This window comes from Podarcis muralis, chromosome 16 (assembly GCF_964188315.1).
Source record: "Podarcis muralis chromosome 16, rPodMur119.hap1.1, whole genome shotgun sequence".
In the NCBI taxonomy this organism is placed as follows: Eukaryota; Metazoa; Chordata; class Lepidosauria; order Squamata; family Lacertidae; genus Podarcis; species Podarcis muralis.
The window spans coordinates 1,686,784-1,711,718 of NC_135670.1; the positions used below are offsets into that span (position 1 = coordinate 1,686,784).

Sequence of the window (24,935 nt, forward strand, 5' to 3'; positions counted from 1 at the left end):
CTAACACTCTGCCCATTACACCACACCGAATATACCAAATTTAAGGACTTTAATGCTTAAATTACATGGCAAGTGATTGCCACATAGGTGGGTATTACTTCTGATAGCAATTATGAATCCTATCTCAGTGCACCGGGATGAAAGACTACCAGAATTTCTCAAGAAATGTGAAGTGGGATAAGTTCAATAATTCACAGAAACTGAACGAAGTGAGATGAGATCTCTAATTACATCACTACTGAGAATAAAACCATTGAAATGCATGAACCTAAGTTAGTCATGTCAACTGGAGTTGCCCGCTGCCCAATGGGTTTAAGACACCAATGGGTAGATTTCAGTTTGAACATTACAAAACACCTTTTTGATATGTGCTGATTGATAATGGGATCGCCTATCTAGAGGAGTGCTGGATTTGCCCTTGTTGAAGATCTTCAAATAGAGGCTGTGCAGCTCTAGCTAAGGATCTTTAGCTAAGGAGAGGTTTAAACTGTATGAGCTACAAGGACCTCTCCAACTTACTGGTTCTACATAAGCCACTTTGAGGTCCATGCTGGAAAAAAGTGGAATATAAATCTTGTAAATTATAAATGGTACTGTAGACTTAGAATTGTATCCAATGTTAGTCATAGTAGATCCAGGAGAGGGCCATAGCTCAGCGGTAGAGCATGTGTCTTGCATGCAGAAGGTCTCAGGTTCAATCCCCAGCATCTCTAGATAGGGCTGGGAATGCCTGCTACCTGAAATGATGGAGAGACACTGCTAGAGAATACTGAGCTAGATGGACCAATGTTCTGATTTGGTTTCAGACATATTCCTATGTTCCTATATGTTGTTGCTTAGTCGTTTAGTCGTGGTCTGCCTCTTCGTGACCAGAGCACGCGAGGCACGCCTGTCTTCCACTGCCTCCCACAGTTTGGTTAAACTCATGCTGGTAGCTTCAAGAACACTGTCCCACCATCTCGTCCTCTGTCGTCCCCTTCTCCTTGTGCCCTCCATCTTTCCCAACATCAGGGTCTTTTCCAGGGAGTCTTCTCTTCTCCTGAGGTGGCCAAAGTCTTGGAGCCTCAGCTTCAGGATCTGTCCTTCCAGTGAGCACTCAGGGCTGATTTCCTTCAGAATGGAGAGGTTTGATCTTCTTGCAGTCCATGGGACTCTCAAGAGTCTCCTCCAGCACCAGAATTCAAAAGCATCCATTCTTCGGCGATCAGCCTTCTTGATGGTCCAGCTCTCACTTCCATACATCACGACTGGGAAAACCAGAGCTTTTACTATACGGACCTTTGTTGGCAAGGTGATGTCTCTGCTTTTCCCCTTCATGGATCACTGCCTTGCCGTGGCGAATGGGCTTGAATAACTCAGAGAAGCTATGAACTGTGCCGAGAAGGGCATGTTCCTATATAGATATTCAATTTAACTTACATCTTCTCTTGGATGTATACATTTTATTGTGAAATCTCTTAACTAGGTCAATAATTGGTTGGTTGATTCACAGGTTGCTCTGAGGAAGCCATCAACAGCTCACTAGGCTAACTGCCTGGTGAAATCAGAGACGCTGAGAACGTCTTTCAGTTCTTTTATTTAGATCAACAGAAATGCATGGAGACCATGGAATGTGCTCCCTCAATCTTGGACTGTTGCTCAGAGTGCCTGCTCCCCATCCCCAGCAGGTACTTCCTATCTCTCAGACCCCTCCTGCTGTCTAAGGTGGCCACAAAGGGAATCCCTCAGTCTCTGTTTGGCTTTCTGCTCTGTGACATGCATGAAACGCCTGGTTCTAGGGTAAGGAGTGGGGTCTAGCACAATGTCCAGAGACAGCATGTGATTTGGCTGCTGTACTGTTTCTAACACACCTGACTCCTGTCTCTGTTCAGGGCTAGTGCACCTGCCACCCCTTCTCCTGTTCTTCACCATACATTATTTCCCAGCTCCTATCTTCTTCTGAGTTGTGACCTGCCAAAGACCACCACAATCCTGAATCCATACTCCCTTCCTCTTCCCCTTGTCTGGAAGCTTTTTGGGGTGGCAATCTCCACCAGTCCTCTTCATCCGCCCAGTCCTTGACACAGGTGGGATTCTTGCTGGGTCTGCGCCTGCCATGTTTTAAGCTGTCATTCAATGGTCTCCCTCAGGAGGTTGTGGACTCTCCTTCCTTGGAGGTTTTTAAGCAGAGGTTGGATGGACATCTGCCATGAATTCTTTGGTTGAGCTTCCTGCACTGCGGGTGGTTGGACAAGATGACCCTTCCAACTCTACAAGTCTGTGATGTAAATGGGATCAGAAGTCATAATGATAGAATCCATCAGGGCCATCTAACGAAGATGAAAGTTGGAAGATACAGAGAAAACACAAGAAACACAGCTCATAAGGAATTTGGTTCCACATGAGGCAGCGATGGCCACCAACCTGGATTGCTTTAAAAGAGATTCGACAAATCCATGGAAGCTAAGGCTACTGGTCATGATGACTAGATTCTACCTCCACAGTTGGAGGCAATATGCCCCTGAATGCTAGTTTCTGGGGTTCACAAGTGGGGAGAACACTGTTGCTTGTGGGCTTTCCATGGACATCTGGTTGGTCACTGTGAGAAACAGGATGTTGGACAAACTAGGTGTTTGATCTGATTCGTCAGAGTTCCATTATGGAATCCCAGAAAAGATGTTTGTCTTGAGTTTCACATAACAGACAACCCATTTGTGCTGTCGTGCAAAAAATTATGCACACTCCAAATCCAGGATGCGGACAATGGTTTTGGTTCCCAGAAGATGTGGGCCGCATAGCCAGTTTGACTTGTAACCCTTTGCCAAAGGCCAGGATGGATGCCGCACTTTTACGGGAACATCCAAACCTTGATCATTTAAAAACAGAGAGATAAGCATGGTATAATAGAGGGAAAGAAATAGGTTAGGGTGGAACTAAAATGAGCAAAGGTGGCAAAAACAAAAATCCCCACCGCATAATAATTTGTAACGTACCATTATTTAATGCATAGGGGTTTAAGATTAAACATGCAGATAACAATTTCAGGAAACGACTAGTCGTGAAATAATTAAATCCTCAGGCACAGATCATGTATCACACCCATTAGAATTCCTCTGGAAGGATATAAAAGGCAGCATGACATGTTCAACAGCATCCCTGAGCTCTCCACCACTTCTCTTCATTTCAGCACTCTCAAGATTCAGGTAAGTCCATTCACATTCTTTCTATCAGTGGCTGTGATACATTCTTTGTTCTATGAATTGAGTTCTGTTCTCTGAAGGTCAAAGCAGTCCATCCAGGGCTGGGGAAACCTGCGGCCCTCCGAATGTCAGGAGCATAGAAAGCTGCCTTATACTGAGTGAGACCATCTATTTTGATATCATCTGCACTGTCAGTGGCTAGCCAGGATTTCAGGCAAGGGTCTTTTTGTGGGGCAAACCCAGCCTCATATAATCAACATGCTCAACTCTAATTAATGCATGAAGGGGTTAAGGCCATAGAGTAAGCTGTCCTGCCAGGCTTAGCTAGGTCACACACACCCATCTTGGAAGGAAAGTCTCTTTGTTCTGGGCACACAGCTCAAACGGTGTGCCTTTAGCAAGTCATCTTTGTGTTTCTATACAAATAATTTAGAAACTCTTACCATTTTTGAAACCAAGTTGCACTGCCTGCAATTTTTTTGCTGCTGTATGGAAAAGCACGGCTCTGACCTTTTGAAGAGTTTGTAAGTCAAGCATTTTAAACTTACAAAACATGTGGTCTCTTTCTATATTAAGGGAAGTGAATTTTTTTGGAAAGAACTTAGAAGGGGATATTTTAAAGGTCTAACAGCCTTTATTTCCACGCTTTACTTTGCTGCATGTTTTCTGATTTTAAATCTCTGCTGGGGCTCTCTCACCAAATAGTACCTGTCCCTAAACCTGGAACTAAGTATGCAGGGAATTCTCATTTTATTCTTTACCCAAATTTACTGCTTTTATTATATACTTGTTGTTATTTACTGTGCCGTTTTAAACTGTTTTTAGCTTATTTATTATATTGTGAGCATTGCCTTGTGACATATATGTGGAAGGTGATGTTGTTGTGGTGATTTATTTTAATGCATGCATTTGACCCCTCTCCCCCCAATTCTTGTCTATTTCATTGTACGTTAGATCTACTGGGTTGTAGACAATGTTAATTCCACTCAGAGTAGTCCGACTGAAATTAATGACCATATTAGGAGTACGGAGAGCTAAAGAAAAGAAATTAATCAACACGACTAACTTAGATGCAGTAATTTCAATGGCTCTGCTCTGAGTAGAATTTCGTTGGATATGGACTATTGCAGTTCATACTGGGAGCTTTGTTTAGGGGGTGGAAAACAATTACCACACATACACACAAAAAATCAGGGGTGACTTGATGCATCATCAGCCTCGAGCATTTTGCCTCCTCTCCCCCAGGGACCACCAAATTTGGTGACAGAGGCAAAAATAAAACCAATTTCAAGCAGAAACAGAGTTGGTGTTGGACAAAACCAAATGCCCTGATGAGGATAGAGTCCTCAATTACTTGATGAGGAACAAGGGATGGTTAATGTTGTCCTTGGGGAAAGAAGGAAGGTGTGTGTGTGTGTGTGCAGAAACTAGCTGTTGAAGAAAACAAGACGTCGGCCTCAATTTAGGGATAAATATCTGCCAATACCACCTTATTTCAAAGCAATATTGCTAGACCACCCAAGTGCACTCCCACAGCACTCTGCCCTAGGCAGATTTCAGACAAGCATAGCTTGTACTCTGCATTCCATGAGCATATTTCTAGATAAGGAATTAACCAGCGGCATTTCCTAGAGAGAGAAAACAAGCAGCTGTCAGCAGCACTGCAGCTTCGAGGGTTACAGGTTTATCAGAACTTCTTATTCTTCTTGTCGTGTACACATTTAAACATCTCCTTCCCATAGACACTTGTGAGTATTTCAAGTTAGATTTGAGGTCTTGGAGGCTTTCGTAATAATAATAATAATAATAATAATAATAATAATAATAATAATAATAATAATTTATTATTTATATCCTGCCCATCTGGCTGGGTCTCCCCAGCCACCCTGGGTGGCTTCCAACAAAATATTAAAATACAGTGGTCTGTTAAACATTAAAAGCTTCCCTAGACAGGGCTGCCTTCAGATGTCTTCTAAAAGACAGATCGTTGTTTATTTCCTTGACATCTGGTGGGAGGGCGTTCCACAGGGCGGGCGCCACCACTGAGAAGGCCCTCTGCCTGGTTCCCTGTAACTTCGCTTCTCGCACGGAGGGAACCTCCAGAAGGCACTCGGATCTGGACCTCAGTGTCCAGGCAGAACGATGGGGGTGGAGACACTCCTTCAGGTCTACTGGACCGAGGCCATTTAGGGCTTTAAAGGTCAGCACCAACACTTTGAATTGTGCTAAGAAACGTACTGGGAACCCATGCAGATCTTTCAAGAAGCTTTAGCTTCTATGCAAAAATCTCTACCTGCAAAAAATGTAAGGATTACAATTTCAATTCAGTACAAGAAAGTACTTATTGAAGGAGCCCATAGTTAAACGATGGAACTCACTCCGACAAGAGGCAATGGTGACCACTGGCCTAGATAACCTTAAAATAGGATTAGACAAATCCTCTTTTACGGCTTTTTGATGATTACAAGCCATGATAGCTATGATCTGCCTTCAATGTTGGAGGCAGCAAAGCTTCTAGATGCCAGTTGCTAGAAACCAGGAGAGAGGAGAGGGCTGCTCCCTGCTGGTTTCCTACAGAGGCATTTGAGTGGAAAAAGTGAGGGCAGGATGCTGGACTAGTTGGGCCATTGACCTAATCCAGCAGGCTCTTCTCATGTTCTTATAACTGAGGCCCCACCTCCAAACAGCTTTTCTTTCAACCCAAATCACTGACCAGAGATCCGTCAGTTCAAGAATCCCAGAACCATACAATCCATCTTCATAGTGTACCACCTTGGGTGGCAGGAAGGTGAGTAACTCAGCTTTATAATTAAATAATAATAATACTTTAATAATAATAATTTCTTATTTATACACCGCCCATCTGGCTGGGTTTGCCCAGCCACTCTGGGAGGCTTCCAACGGAATATTAAAATACAGTAGTCCATCCAGCATTAAAAGCTTCCCTAAATAGGGCTGCCTTCAGATGTCTTCTAAAGGTCTGGTAGTTGTTTTTCTCTTGGACATCTAATAGTAATAATTTAAATGAGTAAATATCCATGTTTGCCATATATAGACTTACTCTAAATTATGTCTTGATTCCCCAAATGGGCACCTGCTTAATATGGGCCTTTCTCAACATGTCCTTTCAGATTCACCTCCCGTGCCAAAACATGTCTTGCTGCATCCCATCTTGTGGCCCATCCTGCGCCATCCCATCTTGCGCCTCAAAACCTGTCATTGGTCTCGGACGGTGTGGTGTCGGCTCTGGATATGGGGGCATTGGCTATGGAAGCCTTGGAGGCGGTGGCGCAGTCTCAGCCAGCAGCCTCGGGGTGCTGTCTGGAGTCCACCCCTCGTGCGTCAACCAAATCCCACCATCTGAAGTGGTGATCCAACCACCTCAGGTCGTTCTGACCATCCCTGGACCCATCCTGTCTGCCAGCTGTGAGCCCTTGGCAGTCGGAGGCTACTCACCATGTGCTTCTGGAGGTTATGGAGGTTACGGAGGTTACGGATTAGGTTACGGAGGGGGCTATGGACGCCTTGGAAGCATCTGTGGACCAAGACGTAGACAAAGCATCTGCAAGTACCCCTGCTAAACCCAAGCTCAGCCATGATGGTCTGAACAACCAGGAACTGTCAAGACAAAGAAGAATCCATGCCTGAATCCATAGTGTTTCAGGTGTTGTGCATACCTGGCTGAGGTTCAAGGTGTTCTTCACCTGTGAGAACCAAGCCCAGGTATCTGTCTCTTGCTCTCTGCTGTTTCATCCTGTAACACAGTGGTGGATAACCTTGCTGCTTCTTTCAGTGTGGGGGCTGCATTCAGGGTGGGAGGGCTCCATGCCCATGGTGGTTGTGGCAACACCCCTGCTTACACATAGATACATTCATTGACACACACAGGATACAAACATACACAGGACACACAAACATGGGGCACACAGAGTGACCTAGCTCCAGCGTCCAAATGTTTGTGTTTGCTGTCACCACCAAAATTTGTGGAATCCTGGGGACAGGGGTTACAGCTTGTCCTTGAACGGGTGTCTGCCACCCCCGCTAGAATATGTTTGTACAACTTGTTTGCACTCACTAGAGCCAGAGGATCAAAGCACAGCACATCAATTTATTTCTCCTTCTGCTTGATCACTGTTCTTGTTCTTGTTGTATAAATTACTGTTGGAACATGTATCCTTTTGATTTCCCTATTTACTATTAAAGCTTTTGCAGCATCATCATAATCGCTCCTGTATCTTTTTTTAAAAAAAGAACAATGATTCACTCAACTCCACCAAAAACAATAATGGGGTGGAGGGAAGAGTAGGAGAGAAACAAAGAAAATCAGGTGTCTGGTCCACGATGTGGGATTTCAAAATAGAAGTGTCCCATTGCCACAAAGGAGTGCAGAAATACCCAATTCTGCCAACGTTCATGTGGAAAGGTTCTAAAGCCATAGAGCTTCCTTGGACTGGAGCAACACATAGTGGAGTTCAGAAATCCTGGCAAATGGTCAGGACACATGCAGGGGGCCTCCTCATTCGCCAGGAAGAATGATCTGATACCTCTGTTACTCAAACTGTGAGCAGTGCCCTGTCAAGTAGATCTGCCCCAAATCGCAAGGCTCACATGAAGAGCAGTGGCCAAATAGAAGGTAGAGAACCACAAATACTATTGACCGACCCAATCTGATGCTTCCAAACATGCTTGCAGATCAGAATGCAACTCCTAGTCAGCGTGCACATCCTTTGGCTTCTGCAACACAGAAAGTGCTCACAAATTGCATATAGTTTGGTAAATATGGAAAGAAAGTAGGTATTTTACCATATGAAGTATAGTGAAAAGATTTGGAGATGTTTATGTTATGTAAAAGGTGGGTACCCCAGTCAGTGTGGTGTAGTGGTTAAGTGCGTTGGACTCGTAATCTGGGTAACTGGGTTCGCTTCCCCGCTCCTCCACATGCAGCTGCTGGGTGACCTTGGGCTACTCATGCTTCTCTGAAGTCTCTCAGCCTCGCTCACCTCACAGAGTGTTTCTTGTGGGGGAGGAAGGGAAAGGAGAATGTTAGCCACTTTCAGACTCCCTGAGGTGGTGATAAAGTGGGATATCAAATCCAAACTCTTCTTCTTCTTCAAGCTTTTTAAGTGTGGAGTTTCTGTACATTCTTTCAAAAACTCCACAGGAAAAGCTGGACCAATAATTGGAGTGCCAGTAAAACTGAAATAGAACAATTAAAGGCAGTAGAGACCATCCCTACCCATGAGCCTCGTTCCACTTCCCTCTTGCATGTGGGTGTTGCTAAACTTCTCTGCATGAGGCGTGGCACTCACCCACTGAAGACGGAAAACAGAAGGAATTATAATGAAAGTTAAACTAGGAAATTCAACCCCATGAACAGCATTGGTGGCCACCAACCTGGGTGGCTTTAAAAGAAGATTAGATGGCTAATAGGCATGACCGCTATGATCTGCATCCATTGGAGGCCGTGTGGATTCATAGAATCAAAGAACTGTAGAGTTGGAAGGGACCCTGAAGACATCTAGCCCAGCTCTCCGAAAAGCAGGAATATGCAGCTGTCCCATAAGGGGATCGAACCTGCAACTCACCAGCTCCATGCTCAGACCAGCTGAGCTATCCAAGTGGTCAGCAATTGTGAGAGAGGAGAGTGCTGTTGAGCTCAGATCTTGTTTGCAGCTCTCCCATTGAGGTATCTGGAGGCTACAGCCCATGTGCTTCTGGATATTCTGGCTACGGAGGGTACCTTGGTGGGAGGTACAAAAGCATTTGCCAGCCAAAACATAGGTTCAGCTTCTGCGGTCCCTTTGTTAAGCCCGGAAAGACTAGACCCAGCTATGTTTTGACAATCATGATATGAACACCTGATGGAGCTTACGGACCTGTCCTTCAGAAATGCTGAGCACCTGAGCTTCTGACTGAAGACTGTCAAAGCTGAGGGTCCTCAACACCAGTGAAGACCTGATGGATCTATGATTTACTCTATGTCAAGTTTAGCCAACAGGGTAGACTACAGCTCCCATCACCCCTGAGCACTGGCTCTGCTGGCTTGGACTGATGGGAGCTGTAATCCAACAATATTTGGAGGGGAGGAAGAATGACCTTGGTCATTCATATCCTACGGAGCGGGGTCTTACGGATGGTACCTTGGTGGGAGCTACAAAAGCATCTGCTAGTCAAAACAAAAACCTGGTTGGCTTCTGTGATATGCTGGATTAGGTGGGCCACTGGTTTGATCCAGCCGACACTTCTTAAATTTATTTGCTGTGTACTACCTCTACTGTTGGAAGCAGTATCTCTCTGAATAACAATTTCTGGGGAATATGGAAAGAAAGATTTGCTGCTGCGTTCAGGTCCTACTTGTGGGCTCTGCATTGGCATCTGAGTGGCCACTGTGAAAACAGGAAACTGGACTGGAAAGGCCATTGGCCTGATGCAGCAACAGAGCATTTCCTGTGTTCCTATTATAGCTAAGTTCAACTGTCACTCTCAGAAGCAGTGGCCAATCAGAGTTGGCAGTACTGGACTGGATGGACCAATCACCAGTCAAAGGCAGCTTCCTATATTCCTGTTTCAAGAGCTCACAGCTTAGGAGTAGAACACATTTTTTTGCATGTAGGTGATCTCTGGTCCAACCCCTGGGATCTCTGGTTCAAAAAAAGAAGAAAAGGATTTTAAGTAATGGGAAAGAAAAAGACACCCAGTCCAATTAAGCAGAACTGGACTAGAATGGCTCAGACCTGGAATTATTAAATTCTAGTTCTGACTTCTATAAACTGGAAGCTGAGACAGTTAAGATGAAAGGCTTGTTCACATGTTACATTGAACACAGATACAAGCTGTCTCTACATGTGTACAATAGTGTGAAAGAGTGTAACTTGTTGAACAGCTCAATTAATTGTGTGTGCAGAGACTGTGCACCTATTGCATATTGCATGTGAATAACCTATGAATGTACAGCTCCTCTTGGTGCTTACTTGTTTAGTCGTTTAGTCATGTTCATGATCCCATGGACCAGAGCACGTCTTCCACTGCCTCCCGCAGCTTGGTCAAACTCATGTTCGCAGCATACAGAGGTGCACAAATTGTACACTTGTTGGAGGTTACATGTGAGTAACATAGAAGGGTGAAACTCAACTAGCTGTGTACAGAGGTACACTAGTTGAACGCAAACAGCATTGTTTATCTTTCTATAAGCCAGTCTGAGGTGGTGGTGTTGTTGTTTTTGCAGTCAAACGTTGTACACATTTTATTCAACAAAATAATAAATAAGATAATAGCAGACAGGTGTACAGCTCACCTAGTTGGGTACAGAGGTTCACAGCCCTCGCTGAGTGCAAAGTGTAACTACTAAGATGTAAAACCTGTACTCAAGTATCGTAAGTGTTCCTCAAGTTGAATGTGCACCTTCTGCTCCAGGTGAGATGCCTCTGTTGTTCCAGGGAAGCAGCCGAGCAAGTTTAAGGATGTGTGGGCTGTGGAGAATAGCTTGTGTGGGCTGGAGGAGCACTTTGTTTAACTTGAGTGAATTAAGGAAAAAAAGAAACGTCTTTCTTGAAAGTCTGCTGAAGGATTAAATGATCTGGAAAGGTAATGTGTAACATGCTCAGGGATTAGGACGTGGGAAGAGGAGAAGGGCAGAAATGGAATCCAGAGTCCTCTTCAGGCAACTGTTAGGATAGGAATGCGGAACATGGGCCTTTTCATTGGCTAATGGTAGAGGCATGCAGTAGTGGATTGGCCAGGGCTGGTGTAAGCAAATATTAGGAGTCTCTGTTTTTTTTACTTGCCTGATCGAGAAGGCAGAAACTCCACCCATCTCCAGCCCTTGGTTGCAGTGACCTTTTAAGGATATTCAGTCAATGGAGGGGTTTTGTGCTACCTGCCAATCCTAGGGGGTTGTTGTTGAGTATCACCACAATGCATGTAGAGCCAAGAGAGTCTTCAGAAGGCTCAGATTCTAACTCCATTTTTTCCTTACACCAGCAGCTCGTTCCTTCAAGGGCTTGACTACTGCAATTCATTCTAAGTGGGGACAACCCCTGGAGGCTACATGGAGCTTTAAAATTACAGTACCTAAACCCCGGGTGGCGCTGTGCGTTCTACCACAGAGCCTAGGACTTGCTGATCAGAAGGTCAGCGGTTCGAATCCCCGTGACGGGGTGAGCTTCCGTTGCTCGGTCCCTGCTCCTGCCAACCTAGCAGTTTGAAAGCACACCAGTGCAAGTAGATAAATAGGTACCGTTCCGGCGGGAAGGTAAAAGGCGTTTCCGTGCGCTGCTCTGGTTCACCAGAAGTGGCTTAGTCATGCTGGCCACATGACCCGGAAGCTGTACGCCAGCTCCCTCAGCCAATAAAGTGAGATGAGCGCTGCAACCCCAGAGTTGGCCACGACTGGACCTAATGGTCAGGGGTCCCTTTACCTTTACCTTAAACCACCCCTCTCACCCCCCAGGAAAGAGAAAGCATTCCAGGACAACAAAGACTGTGCTGCAACAAAAGCTTTAATGGAGCAGGGGAAAGAGCGATATGGGGAGAGGAGATGTTTGTATTACAACAGCATCGAATATAGTTTTACATGACACAACTAGCATGTGGTGAAGTATATTCTGTCCTGCCTTCCTTTAGAGGGAAGGTTTCCTGCAACTAGCACAAAAAAGCAAGCAGAGGGGGTGGAAAATAAATACCAGAGACAATGCAACGTATCTCAGTAAAAGTGCAATGTGTGAATGTCATGGTACAGATTTCAGAGGCACGGAGCAACTCAAGGCTTCTGCTTGAAACTGCAGCAGCTCAGCACTTGTGAAAGCTCAAGTCCTTAAATTCAGTTGCCGGTTTCGGTCACGGTTGTCAGATTTCCAGGTTGCCCCAGATCCCGATGGATAATCTACTTGATCTTAGCAGGGATACCCGCAGATGCTTTGCCTGCGCTTTGACCCATAGCAGGATTTGCCCAGGTACCCACCTACAGAGCCCCCCAGTCCGTAGCGGGAGGAACCGTAGCCGTAGCCTCCGGAACCACCATACCCATATCCGCCGCCATAGCCACCGCCATACCCATAGCCGCTAGCACATGGGGAATAGCCTCCGATGGCCAACGGCTGGCAGCTGGAGGACAGGATGGGTCCTGGGATGGTCACCACAATTGGAGGTGGCTGGACCGTCACTTCGGACGGTGGGATCTGGCTCATACAGGACTGGGGGACACCGGGGACGACGCCAAGGCTGCCGGATGACATGGCGCCGCCGCCGCCATAGCTGACGATGCCACCGCTGATGCCACCGCCGACGCCACCGCCGATGCTACCGATGCCGCCGCCGATGCCACCGCCGATGCTACCGCCGATGCCACATTGTCCAATTCCATGGGAAGGCCTGCTACATGGGATGGAGCACGATGACTGAGAGAAGAAAGACATGTCTGAAGAATATAGGTGAGCCTGGGGAACAACAGCAAGGAGAAAAGCAATTCATTAATTCGGAAGGAGGTGCAGAAAGGCCACGTAGCGTGGGGCATGGCAGGTTGAATCCACCACTTTTAAGTTTCTCACTTTTCCAATATAAATTCTAGTCCTCCCCAATTTCGCTGAAAGTTGTAGGTTATTTATTTATTTATTTATTTATTTATTTATTTATTTATTTATGGCTGGCAAATCTTTAGCCTGACCCAACAAGGCAATTATTATGTTATCCACTCTTCTAGTATGGAAATTACATCCTACATTAACTGCTATGACAATTTATCTCTACACAGCGATGTTATCTCGGAAAAATAAACAAGAGTATTAAATATATATATATATATATATTAATCATCAAAGCAACGATCTTTGGTTTCGAAAGCTTAGGAGGTGAGCCAGAATAGTTAATGAGTAAGCACACACAATCTTAATTGTGAGACCTCAAGGGCAAAATTCTTAACTGATGTAAAACAACAGGCTGGTATGGAACATCTATTCACTGACACCAGGCGTGGCTTTGAGATTCTTTGTCAAGAGATGGTAACACAGGAGCAAATTAACTCTCTCTCTCTCTCTCTCTCTCACACACACACACACACACACACACACACACACACACACGAGAGAGAGAGAGAGAGAGAGATCGTTCAAGTTCAAACTCCTCACTAGGCCAGATTTAATTTTTGAATAAAGTTTTGTTGTTGTTCATCTCCAACCCACAAGAAATCTACAAACCTCCCAATAAAAAAAGCAACAAATCACAACCACCTGATTTATTTATTTTTTTAAAAAAATTGAAACAATTTGGGATTCTTGTTATGGGGATAAGGAATGAGTTATGCCCATTGAGTCTCCCCTGAGTAGTATTAATGTTGCATACAGCCCATTGGGTCTATCTTAGCATAGTTTCTTCCAGTTGATTGACTGACTATGTTCCAAGGGCTCGGCATCTGTCATCTGAGAACTCTTTGAACTGGGGTGGGGTGAGTGGATTTCTTCTGGGACCTTCAACAGGCTCTATCGCTCAACTAAAAGCTATCCCTTAACTTATTACTGGACTGCAGGCATGGAGAACTTGTGGCCCTCCATATGTTGGTCTCTGACTCCCATCCTTCCTGTCAATTGTCCATATGTTGGCTGGGGGCTGTTTGGAGTTCTAGTCTAACAATATCTGGAGGGCTACAGCTTCCTCATCCCTGGCATATGGACTCTCTCTCTCTCTCCCCCCTCTCCCTCTCTCTCCTTTCTATCTTTCTATCTATATCTATCATCTATGTATCTAGCATCTATCTATCTATATTCTGAACTGAGCAAAGCTATTTTTCCCTCTCTCATAATTCTTTGCAGGTTCTCGCCCCACCAGGAACCTTCAAATCCCTCTCAGAACTTCACTTCAAGCAACATTCAGTGGCAGCTTAAGAACCTAAGAAGAACTCTGCTGATGGATCAGGCCAAAGGCCCATCTAGGCCAGCTTCCTGCCCTCACATTGACCACCCAGAATGCAACCGCCCTCTCCCCACTCACGGTCCCCAGAAATTGCTTTTCAGAGGCATATTCCCACCAACAGTAGAGGTAGAACATTGCCGCCATGGCTGGTAGCTGCTGATAGCTACATTCTCCATGGATTTACCTAATCCAAAAAGAACATAAGGACAGCCCTGGTGGATCTACCCTGGCATCCTGTTCTCACAGTGGCCAACCAAGGTCCCAGGGAGAAGTCCACAAGCAGCACCTGCGTGCAAGAGCAGCTCTCCCCATTTGCCTTTCCAAGCACTCAGAGGCTTGCTTCCTCTGAGGCAGAACTTGAGAGAGACAGAGAGAGACAGATGGGGAGACTCTCAAGAATGTTCCTCTTACCTGGTTCTCTAGAGTGCAGAAATGAAGAGATGCGCTTGAGAGTTGCTGCTGAAGAGACTGTGGAGACGCCTGGCCTTTTATACCTTTTTTCCAAGGCGCAGGCCACAGGATGAGAGGCGTACCGCCTTCCACTTTGAGATTTAATTATTTCTCAACAAGCATTTGATCTATTATCTCTATCTTTGCCCCAATTAATTGGACATATTTATTTTTTGCTTATTATGAAGTATGAGTCGTTCGCCTTCCTGGTATATCATAATCTCTCTCTCTCGCTCTTCTTAAACTCCACCCTACATTTTATTTGTCATTTGCCCTTGGTAAAATTCCCATGACTAAAAAACAAAACAAAAACCCTAGTAAATAGGGCAGCAGTGTATCCCCACCCTTGTTGAGAGAGAGGCAAGTTGAATCAACTTGGTGGCATCTATCTGAACTGGATCTAAAACACATGTCCAAGCGAGAATGTCAACACCAGATTATGTCTTAGGCAACCATTTCTTCATTGGGCTAACTTCATATTCAGCAGGAAAGTGATGGACAATAGGAGTTTCCTCACCTCCCAGACCCATCACTGGCAGAGGAGAGACGGAGAAGAAATTAGATTCATCTCTCAGTTAATGGTAAACCAACCTAATCCACACTTTCCAAAAACAGTGTATGAACCAAGACACAGATGTCCTTTGAAACAGTCATTGACTGTTAACAAGATTTGATTCCATTAGAAACTTGCATTTCTTTAGGTTTTGCAATGCAAGTCCACAGCCAAGTAGGTAAAGGTAAAGGTACCCCTGCCCGTACGGGCCAGTCTTGACAGACTCTAGGGTTGTGCGCCCATCTCACTTAAGAGGCCGGGGGCCAGCGCTGTCCGGAGACACTTCCGGGTCACGTTGCCAGCGTGACAAGCTGCATCTGGCGAGCCAGCGCCGCACACGGAAACACCGTTTACCTTCCCGCCAGTAAGCGGTCCCTATTTATCTACTGGCACCTGGGGGTGCTTTCGAACTGCTAGGTTGGCAGGCGCTGGGACTGATCAACGGGAGCGCACCCCGCTGCAGGGATTCGAACTGCTGACCATGCGATCGGCAAGTCCTAGTCGCTGCGGTTTTACCCACAGCGCCACCCGCGTCCACCAAAATGCATATATCTGCGGAAACTGTGAAAATAGGAAGCATGTATCCAGTGGAGTGAGCGTACACTAATGCACTATGGCTGAGAAATTCACTTTGCAAATAATATATACATATTAGGGGAAAGTGCCCAATCAATGTGTGTATTATGAGAAATGTGCAGAAAAAATATTGCTGATGAACTTTCACAAGAACTTTTAAAAGGAAAAAAAATTAATTGCAAACCAATGCAGAAATGTGGAGAATTGAACTTAAGGCTAGGAAAGATGAAAAACGAAGAGAAAGCAAAATTGACTGATTTGCCCATCCCTAAAGCAGCTCCTTGGGCAGAGCAGCTGTTACTAGCAACAAAACTGCCAACAAAGTTAAGGTGCAGTCTTAAGTATGGAAAGCCAATTTAATTTACACTGGTTTAAGCTGAGCTGCTATAAAGTATGCTAGATACAAACTCCATTTAGGTATGGGGATATTGCTGACTGAGCTGGCCTAAGCCTGGCAGAGGGGAAGCAAGCCTTCAAAATAGATTATGGTTCACACCATTTTTGCTATGTATGTTGGAATTCGAGTCCAGTTACAGTTGTCAAGATACAGTGCTGTTCATACCACTTGGGTTACAGACCCGGGCAAAAGTATTATCAAAGCACTTCTGACTCCCATACTGCAGATTGCCCACCTATATCTTAGGAAAGTCTTCCCTAATCTGGACTTTAGATGTTGTTGAACTCACGGTGCCCATCAGCCTTCACTTGCATGGTCAATGGTGATGGAAAGGTGTGGTCCAGTAACATTTGAAGGACCACAGTTTCCCCATCCCTAACATGGCCAATATGGAAGAAGACAGGCCAGTGTTCTGGTGTGATATAAGACACCTTCTTTTGCTTAATAGGGAGATATATAAATTCAATAAATGAAAATGAAATGAGATAGCTAAGTGGTAGAGAAAGAGCTTTGTACTCAGTCGTCCTTGATTTCAATCCCCAGCACCTCTGGGTAGGTGCTGGAATGACCCCTTCTCAAAACCTTGGAGACCCTCTGCCAGTCAGTGTATACGAAGGTAGATCTGAGTTGTCATTAGGCAGATTCTTATGTTTCTGTTGAAACCAGCCCTAGGTAAGCAGGAGAACAGCCACAGCCAATATCATCAGTGGTCAGGGAGACTGTGAGTTGTAGACTGTGGAAGGCATCAAGCTGGGGAAGGTCAGTCTAGAGTGGGAAGCCTTTGACCCTCCAGATGTTTTTGGAGTCCACCATCCTTGACGATTGGCCATGCTGATCATCTGAGCCTGACAGAGTCTAACAACACCTGGAAGGTCATGAGTACCGGGATCTTCCTTGAGCAGGGGAACAAACATCACTCAGTGACAGAACACCTCTTTGGCATGCAGGATGTCCCAAATTCAACCATCAGCACCTCCAGCTAGGGCAAAGGTAAACTCCCTGCCTGAAACCTCAGAGAGCCACTCCGTATCAGTGTGGACATTGCTGAGCAAGATAGAGCAAAGATGCACTATTTGGCCTTTGTTCAATGATCAGGGAGAGCAGGACTCTAACAGTGCTTGAAGGGCACCAAGGTGGCAACCACTGAACTATTTATATATATTTTTAGAATATGAGAAGGGAAACTGAGCAAGGGCACTGTCAAATAACTGGCTCATTGTAAAAGCATTGCCAAGGTTTCGACTATCCATGCCATAGCCTCCCCATAGGTAAGCATGGCTGGCTGGAGGTCTCACACTGACATCTTGTGTGTTTACATAGTTGATATTAGGGAGCTATACCTTGACAAAATGATCATGTTTAAGTTGTCCACTAACAACCCTTCTGTGTTGGTTTAAATCAGGCATAGGCAAACTTGGCCCTCCAGATCTTTTGGGGCTACAATTCCCATGATTCCTGACCACTGGTCCTGTTATCTAGGGAAGATGGGAGTTGTAGTCCCAAAAATATCTGGAGGGCCAAGTTTGCCTTTGCCTGGTTTAAATCCCTGGAAAGAGGCAGATCCCAACTGTTCCCTTGTCATCCTTTCAGAGATGGACCTTTGGGGCTCTTTCCAATGGAAGGTGATATCTAAGTGGGCAGTGGTGAACAGCATGGCAGTTAGGTCTAAAAGGGTCAGAGAAGGACATGGTTTCAACGACTGACCTATACTATTAGAAACAACATTTAAAAAAAATAAAAAATAAAATCTGATCTTATGGAGAGAAGCACTTCTTGCTCAAATCTTTTGGTCACCCATGAAACGTATCATAAAACCCAATGGGCCGGTCATACCTGATCAGCCTCTGCTGCATATCACTGTATGCAGGTCAGTTGTGTCAGAAGTTATGGAGGTGAGGAAACCGACACGGAGCTGTTTTCGAAAACAGGAGCCCTTAATTCGTGGAGTTCTTCGTTCCACCCAACGCCATGTGGGAAAAAGTCATTATCAGCCCACAAAAACCACTGGACTACCACCTGTTTACAACACAGGCCGCTTCTACAAAAGTTTCTAGAAGCGTTTCCTAACTCTCTTTGAATTTAATTCAAATCTCTTTGGATTCCACCGCAGTGAATTATTTGCTGCGATCGTGAGATAGATCTGGAATGTCTTAAGCAGGCATTCCCCCCCCCCCCTCGTCAAAGAAAATTTTATTGCCATTCATTAGTGGGGTGTTGAATTTAAAATCATTCCATTAGAAGTAATCATAATATTGCAGGCATGGAAAGAAGAAAAGAACTGCCATCCGACTAATTAAAGGGTTTGCAAAGCCGTCTGAAATCCTTTCGGTAACAGGAGGCTGAAAAATTGCAGCCTCCGCCCCACCTCTGGCTGTTGTTCCCATTAATATCTTGGAATCATCCAAGGCTCAGCAAGATGAAGTCATAAAGGGAGTTTGTTGGCAGGAGGGGGGAAAATATTGTGAAACGTTGTGCAGTGAACCCAGAAATGAGGCATTGCAACATTAAGACATTCATTTTTGAGGAAGTTGACAAACATGAAAGGACTCCGAAGAATTGGTAGGTAGACACAGGGCTTTTTCAGGCCGGAACTCACGAGAAATCGGTTCCAGCACCTCTCAGGTGGGTGTCATTATAAGAGGACAAGGGTGAGTTCCTGCACTTCTTTTTCTAGAAAAATAGCACTGGGTACACAGATACCCTGTCCAGTGGTACCTGAATTAAGTACTTAATTCATTCTGGAGGTCTGTTCTTAACCTGAAACTGTTCTTAACCTGAAGCACCACTTTAGCTAATGGGGCCTCCTGCTGCTGCCACGCCTCAGGAGCCCGATTTCTGTTCGTATCCTGAAGCAAAGTTCTTAACCTGAAGCACTATTTCTGGGTTAGCAGAGTCTGTAACCTGAAGTGTATGTAACCTGAAGTGTATGTAACCCGAGGTACCACTGTATATTTTCACGTGATATAGTAAGGGTGCAGGAACCTTACAACTCCCATCAACCCTGACCTTTGACTGTGGCTGATGAAAGTCATAGTTCAGCAACTTATAGAGGGCCAAAACTTCTCCACATATGCTTCATTTCTATGTCTTCCTAACTTTAAAAAAGTATTTATACCCCACCATATAAAAAAAAGCAAACAAATGCTCAGGAGTTCTTCATGACTTTCATAGGTTCTCTAAGAACCTTTTAAAAAGAGTAGAGTATAAATACAGTCAAAATAAGGAGTGAGGACCCCTGATGTTCATCAACATCTGGAGGGCCACAAGTTCCCATCCTTGTTTTATACCTCTGGAAGTGCATTTAATATGTGATCCCTGTTTGGTTGGGACATGAATCTACAGGGATGATATGCCATAGGGTAGGATCCGGAGTTAGTCCTACTCAGAATAGACCTTTTCAAATCAATGGACATGATTAAATCAAACCCATTGGTTTCAGTGGGTATACTCTGAGTATGACTTGGTTGGATACAACCCTTGGTTTGGAAATGGAGCTTTCTAAAAGTGTACCTGAAGTCTATACAATCAACACAAAACTCAAAAAAAATCTGTGTATTCCCTGCCCATGGATTCAGATTCAAGCTGAATTTTTTCGACTTGTTGATTTCCCATTTAGGAGGACAGTTGGGTTGAAACACATCTTCACTATGGAAGATATTTGTATATTGTAAGCTGGATATACCCACCCACCTTAGGTTGGATGGACCATTTGGTCTAAAATTATCTGAATTGTTTTGAATGCATAGTGAATTTTATGTGATTGTGAATGGCGATGCAACATTTGACAGTTCTTGGCTATGCTATTTATTTTATGAAACAGTAGTTTTTAAATTGTGAGTTTAGTGCATGTAAAATATTTGCACTAAATTTAGAGCCAATCAACACAACTTAGATCCTCTTCATTTTACATGTTGGTAGAGGATCCCTATTAAAGAATTCCACACATACTAATGGATCCCTTTGAAATGATCTAAATCCAAGTGTTCATACTAAGGGCCAGCAAGTGTAAATTACTAAGATTTATAATAGCTCTGGTCTGCTATGACAGTGATACATTACTCCAGTGTATTAGTAGTAATTGTTGATTTGTTGTATATACACTGTAATGTCTTGGAGATATTTATACAAATAAAAGCAACAATCTTGAAGACTTGCTTTGTGGATCTAACATTCAACACTTACCATGATCACATCACCACATCTTTTTAAAATATTTATATAGTTTACAGAGAAACACACTAACCTTCTTTGTCCCTCCTGGAAAGAAGCCAAGTCTTAAAAAGGGATTGGGGGTGCTTAAAATCTGCTCTTGGTAAAATAGTTTCTAACAGTATGAAATATGAAAGAGAGGGAGAGGGAGAAACAGAGACAGAGACAGAGAAAATCAAGCAAACAGAAGGACAAGTCTTGCTGAAGAAAAATCAGCATGGCTTCTGCCAACGTGAGTCCTATCTCATAAATGTTTCTGAATTCTTTGAGAATGTTAAGAAACATGTGGATGGGGGTGATCCTGAAGATACTGTGTCCTTAGACTGTGTGCTTTTGACAAGAACCTCCCCCCTCAGTAAATGTAGCAGTCATGGAATGAGAGGACATGCTGTCTTATGGTAAAAATAATGGGAAGCAGAGAGATTAGAAATAAATGGACAGTGCCAGAAAGTGGAATCCCCAAAGGTTCTATGGGGTGCCTCAATGATGATGATGATGATTGAAACTGACCCCTAAGGAAGGACTGGGACCACTGTAGGTGAGGGTATTTCTGAAGCACCTTCCCAATGGGTGGTTGCTGGCATCAGGTCTACCAGAGTGACCAAAGTCTAAGGTGGCTTGAAATGGGTCTAGATAATCCATTTCATCCAAGATTCCCTGAAACTGAGGTCCCTCCACAGATTCCAACTGTTCCACTTAATCTGTTTGATTTCTTACAATATGTCATTTTAGTTAAAAATGATACCTTCCCTGAATACAATCTGTACATGGTGCCAGAGACCGAACCTCGAATATTCTGAATGGAAACCGTATGTGCTCTACTCCTGAGCAGTGTGCTCCCCTCTTCCAATTAATATATGCAAATAAACACGAGAAGTTTCCTCACGCTACGCCAGACCATCAGTGAGCTATTTCAACTGCCACCAGCTATTTGAGTTGTTATTGGCATAAGAGCTATTTGAGTTCTTAGCCTCGGGCAGCAAAATGTCTTGTGCTGCTTCTGAATCTATGAACAGGATAGTGCAAAAATTACCACTACCCCTAATTCCATGCATGGAAGGTGGCTGGATTGGAAGCTGAAACTTATTTTATCCCATGCAATGTGAAAACAATGTTTCTAGCAACAGGTGCCTAGCATGCTAGTTTCCAGCCCTGGAAGGCAGCACCATAGTTTAACAGGTGCAGAACAGGTCTGTAGCATACATAGCTCTGGTTTCCAACACAAGGGGTCTCAGGGGGCTCAAGAGGAAAGGTTGGGAGTGGGGGACTGCCACCGCTGCCCTCCAGTATAATTTGCCTCAGGCAATTATCTCATTTGGTCTCATGATAGGTACAGTCCTGCTTAGGTTGAGGTCAGGGCTGACTGGTGCCCTTTGCGTGTGGAGAGGTGGAAGGCAGGAACACTAGTAATAGGTGGCACCAGAGAGCCAACAATAGCTTTTAGCTTTGTCTCCATTCTCCTCCCTGCTTGAGACTAAGGAAGAGGAAGACTGGCAGGCAGGGCTAAGTAATCAATTGGTTCGAAGTAAAAAGACAGCATCTTAAAAAGCAGAGACACCACCATGCCGACAAAGGTCCATATAGTCAAAGCTCTGGTTTCCCCAGTAGTGATGTATGGAAGTGAGAGCTGGACCATAAAGAAGGCTAATCGCCGAAGAATTGATGCTTTTGAATTCTGGTGCTGGAGGAGACTTTGGAGAGTCCCATGGACTGCAAGAAGATAAAACCTTTCCATTCTGAAGGAAACCAGCCCTGAGTGCTCACTGGAAGGACAGATTCTGAAGCTGAGGCTCCAAGACTTTGGCCACCTCAAGAGAAGAGAAGACTCCCTGGAAAAGACCCTGATGTTTGGAAAGATGGAGATTTAGGGGCTGGGCAGGAATTTTCCCCATGTGGCAAATTGGCTCTGCCATTTGGGTTTTCGCCTACCTCATAGCAATCGTCACAACTTTGTAAGGCAGATAGTCACTGAGTAGGCCCAGTCTTGGTTGGAGGGGAGGTTGTATCCTCTGCCTGCCTCTGCACGGATAAGGGTATCCTGTTAAAAGCATGTGGCTCCTGTCCGATGCCCGGACAGGGGCAAGGACCATACCTCATCTCCAACGGGGACCAGTTGAGGGATGCTCTGATTTGACGTAGGTCATAGGGGGTCGCCCCCCCCCACTGGCTTGACCCTTAGTAACACTCCCAGTGGTCGGGCAGGAGTGACACACACAGTTGCTTACCACAATGCCTATGACCAAGTCTTCACATCTGTAACCAATAAAGTTGTGGCCTTATTTGATCCCGAACCAATATGTCATGTGTTGCCTGGTTACTTGCACCTTAGGAAACAGGGTTATTATAGGGCCTCAAAACACAAGAGAAGCCTGGAGGGCCACGTTTGCACACACCCTTCTCCTGAGGTTCCCTGCCCTGGCTCGCAGAAAAGCCCAACTGAAAACGCCTCACGGTTTTCAATAAGTGCAGGAACCCAGAAAGGTTGTAATGTGCAGATCACCAGTGATATGATTTTAGCTATTCATTCATTCATTAAATTTATATCCTGCCCTTCCTTCCAAAGGAGCCCAGAGTGTCAAGCAGTCAGTGATAAAACAATAAAAAATACATCTTATTCATGGCATGAAGAAAGGGGATCGAGAGAAAAAATGTCTCAGTTTCTCCTAACACTAGAACTTGTGAACATCCAATGAAGCTGAATGTTAATTGGGACAGGCAAAAGGGAGCACTTCTTCAAACGTCGCTTAGTTATACTGTGCAACTCACATCTGCTGGAGGCAGCGATGGTCACCAACCTAGAGGGCTTCAAAACAGCATTGGAACCATTCGTGATGGGCAAGGCAATGATTTGCTAGCCATGATGGCTATAGTTGCCTCCATGGTCAAAGGCATTAATGCTTCTGAATATGAGTTGCTGGAAATCACAGAAGGGGAGTAATAATAATAATAATTTATTATTTATACCCCGCCCATCTGGCTGGGTTTCCCCAGCCACTCTGGGCAGCTCCCAACAGAATATCAACAACACAATAAAACATCAAACAATAAATCCCTCCCTGAACAGGGCTGCCTTCAGATGTCTTCTAAAAGTCAGATAGTTGTTTATTTCCTTGACATCTGATGGGAGCGTGTTCCACAGGGAGGCTGTCCTCTGCCTGGTTCCCTGTAACTTCACTTCTCACAGTGAGGGAACTGGCAGAAGACCCTCAAAGCTGGACCTCAGTGTCTGGGCTGAACGATGGAGGTGGAGATGCTCCTTCAGGTATATTGGACTGAGTCTGAGTGTGTTCTTATGCTCAAATCCTGCTTGCAGGTTTCCCATAGAGGCATGGACCAGATGGGTCACTGGCCTAGGGCAGTAAGTTCTTCTTAAAAATGACATTAATATGGATGCAGACCGGGAAACACCTCTGCTCAAAGGTCTTGTTGGAAGAGGAAGGTCTTCAACAGGTGACAAAAATAACAACATGGAAGACACTTGTCTAATATTCAAGGGGAAGGACATCCAAAGGGTAGCTGCCAACACACGGAAGGCCCTGCTTTTACATTGTGTGTAACAGAACTCCTGATAAGAGATACTGCTGAAATCAAAAGAGAGAGAAATCTAATTCCAGTGACAGAATCTTGAGTTAGCCTCTGTGGGCTTGATAGGAGAGCTGAAAATAATGCCAATATATTTCACATCTGGCAACCCAAGCGTATACTCAATTCTGACCAAACTAAGCCACATAGAGCACAATATACAGCAGGAGGCTTTCGTTTGGTCAGAATTAACAGAGTTAACAGTAAATACATTACTTCTGGTAAATGAGACACCATAGCTGCTGGAGGGCTGTGAAAATTTGGGTCTTGGACTTCTTAGACTTGTCTACCCATGAACTGTCTGAAACCCAACGGGCACTTGGGTTGCCAGGTGTCATTTTCTTTTCCAGCTCTCTTACCCCACTATGGAGATATGTTCCTATGGGGAGCTACCAGGCTTTGGAAAAGATCCACAACAGCCTTGCTGGAACACAAACATGTGGAACACCAATCCATGGCAGTGCTGACTTTTATTGGTTTGCCTTCAGCCTAGCAAACATAGGAAATGGAGAGGTCCCTGGTTCAGAAATTATCCAGAAATTATCTGAATTATCCAGACTATTCCCATCAGACATGAAGCAAAGTAGTATCACACAACTGGTTGCTTCCAAATAAGAGTGGAGAGTTCAGCTCTCCTTGCAGAACTGACATTAAAAATAAATAAATACTACAGCAACCATCAATGTGCACATTCTACCTTACCAGTCAGAATAACCTCCCTTACCTCCTCCTCAGAGCCAATTTTGGGGCTGCAGGGGGAGAAAAATGGGGGAACCCCATTGCGCTAGCTATAGTCCTTGTGTGGGCTACCACTAGTGGGACTCATTCATTGTATCCAGCCCATGGGTTGCAACCCTCATTGCCCTTCCCACTGACTTCTGAGCCATGCCTTTAATTGCCATTAATTGGTTTATCATGTGCTTAACATTTTTGTTATGACAAGGGTTGGTTTCAGATCCAAGACTGGTTTCAGAGCCTTGCCTCCTACACTGCTTCCTTAGAGTCAACGGGGTGGGAGGAGGGGCGAGAGCATGAGCAGTAATGGGTATGCGTAGCACTGAAGACTGAGGGCAAGGAATGCGGACAT

The 24,935-nt window shown here is 44.8% G+C and overlaps 2 protein-coding genes across 2 annotated transcripts; one reads left to right on the forward strand and one right to left on the reverse strand.

The window, feature by feature from the left end:
• Positions 1-3,108: 3,108 nt before the first annotated feature.
• On the forward strand, positions 3,109-7,402 carry LOC114586640 (uncharacterized). Its single transcript, XM_028710297.2, has 2 exons — positions 3,109-3,182; positions 6,311-7,402. Exons 1-2 carry the CDS (start codon positions 3,120-3,122, stop codon positions 6,758-6,760), a joined length of 513 nt encoding a protein of 170 aa, XP_028566130.2. The 5' UTR covers positions 3,109-3,119; the 3' UTR covers positions 6,761-7,402.
• Positions 7,403-11,665: 4,263 nt separating this feature from the next.
• On the reverse strand, positions 11,666-14,530 carry LOC114586066 (uncharacterized). Its single transcript, XM_028708988.2, has 2 exons — positions 14,493-14,530; positions 11,666-12,613 (listed from the first exon to the last, which is right to left on the reverse strand). The coding sequence occupies exon 2, from the start codon at positions 12,590-12,592 to the stop codon at positions 12,071-12,073; it is 522 nt and encodes a 173-aa protein (XP_028564821.2). The 5' UTR covers positions 12,593-12,613; positions 14,493-14,530; the 3' UTR covers positions 11,666-12,070.
• Between the last annotated feature and the right edge of the window lie 10,405 nt (positions 14,531-24,935).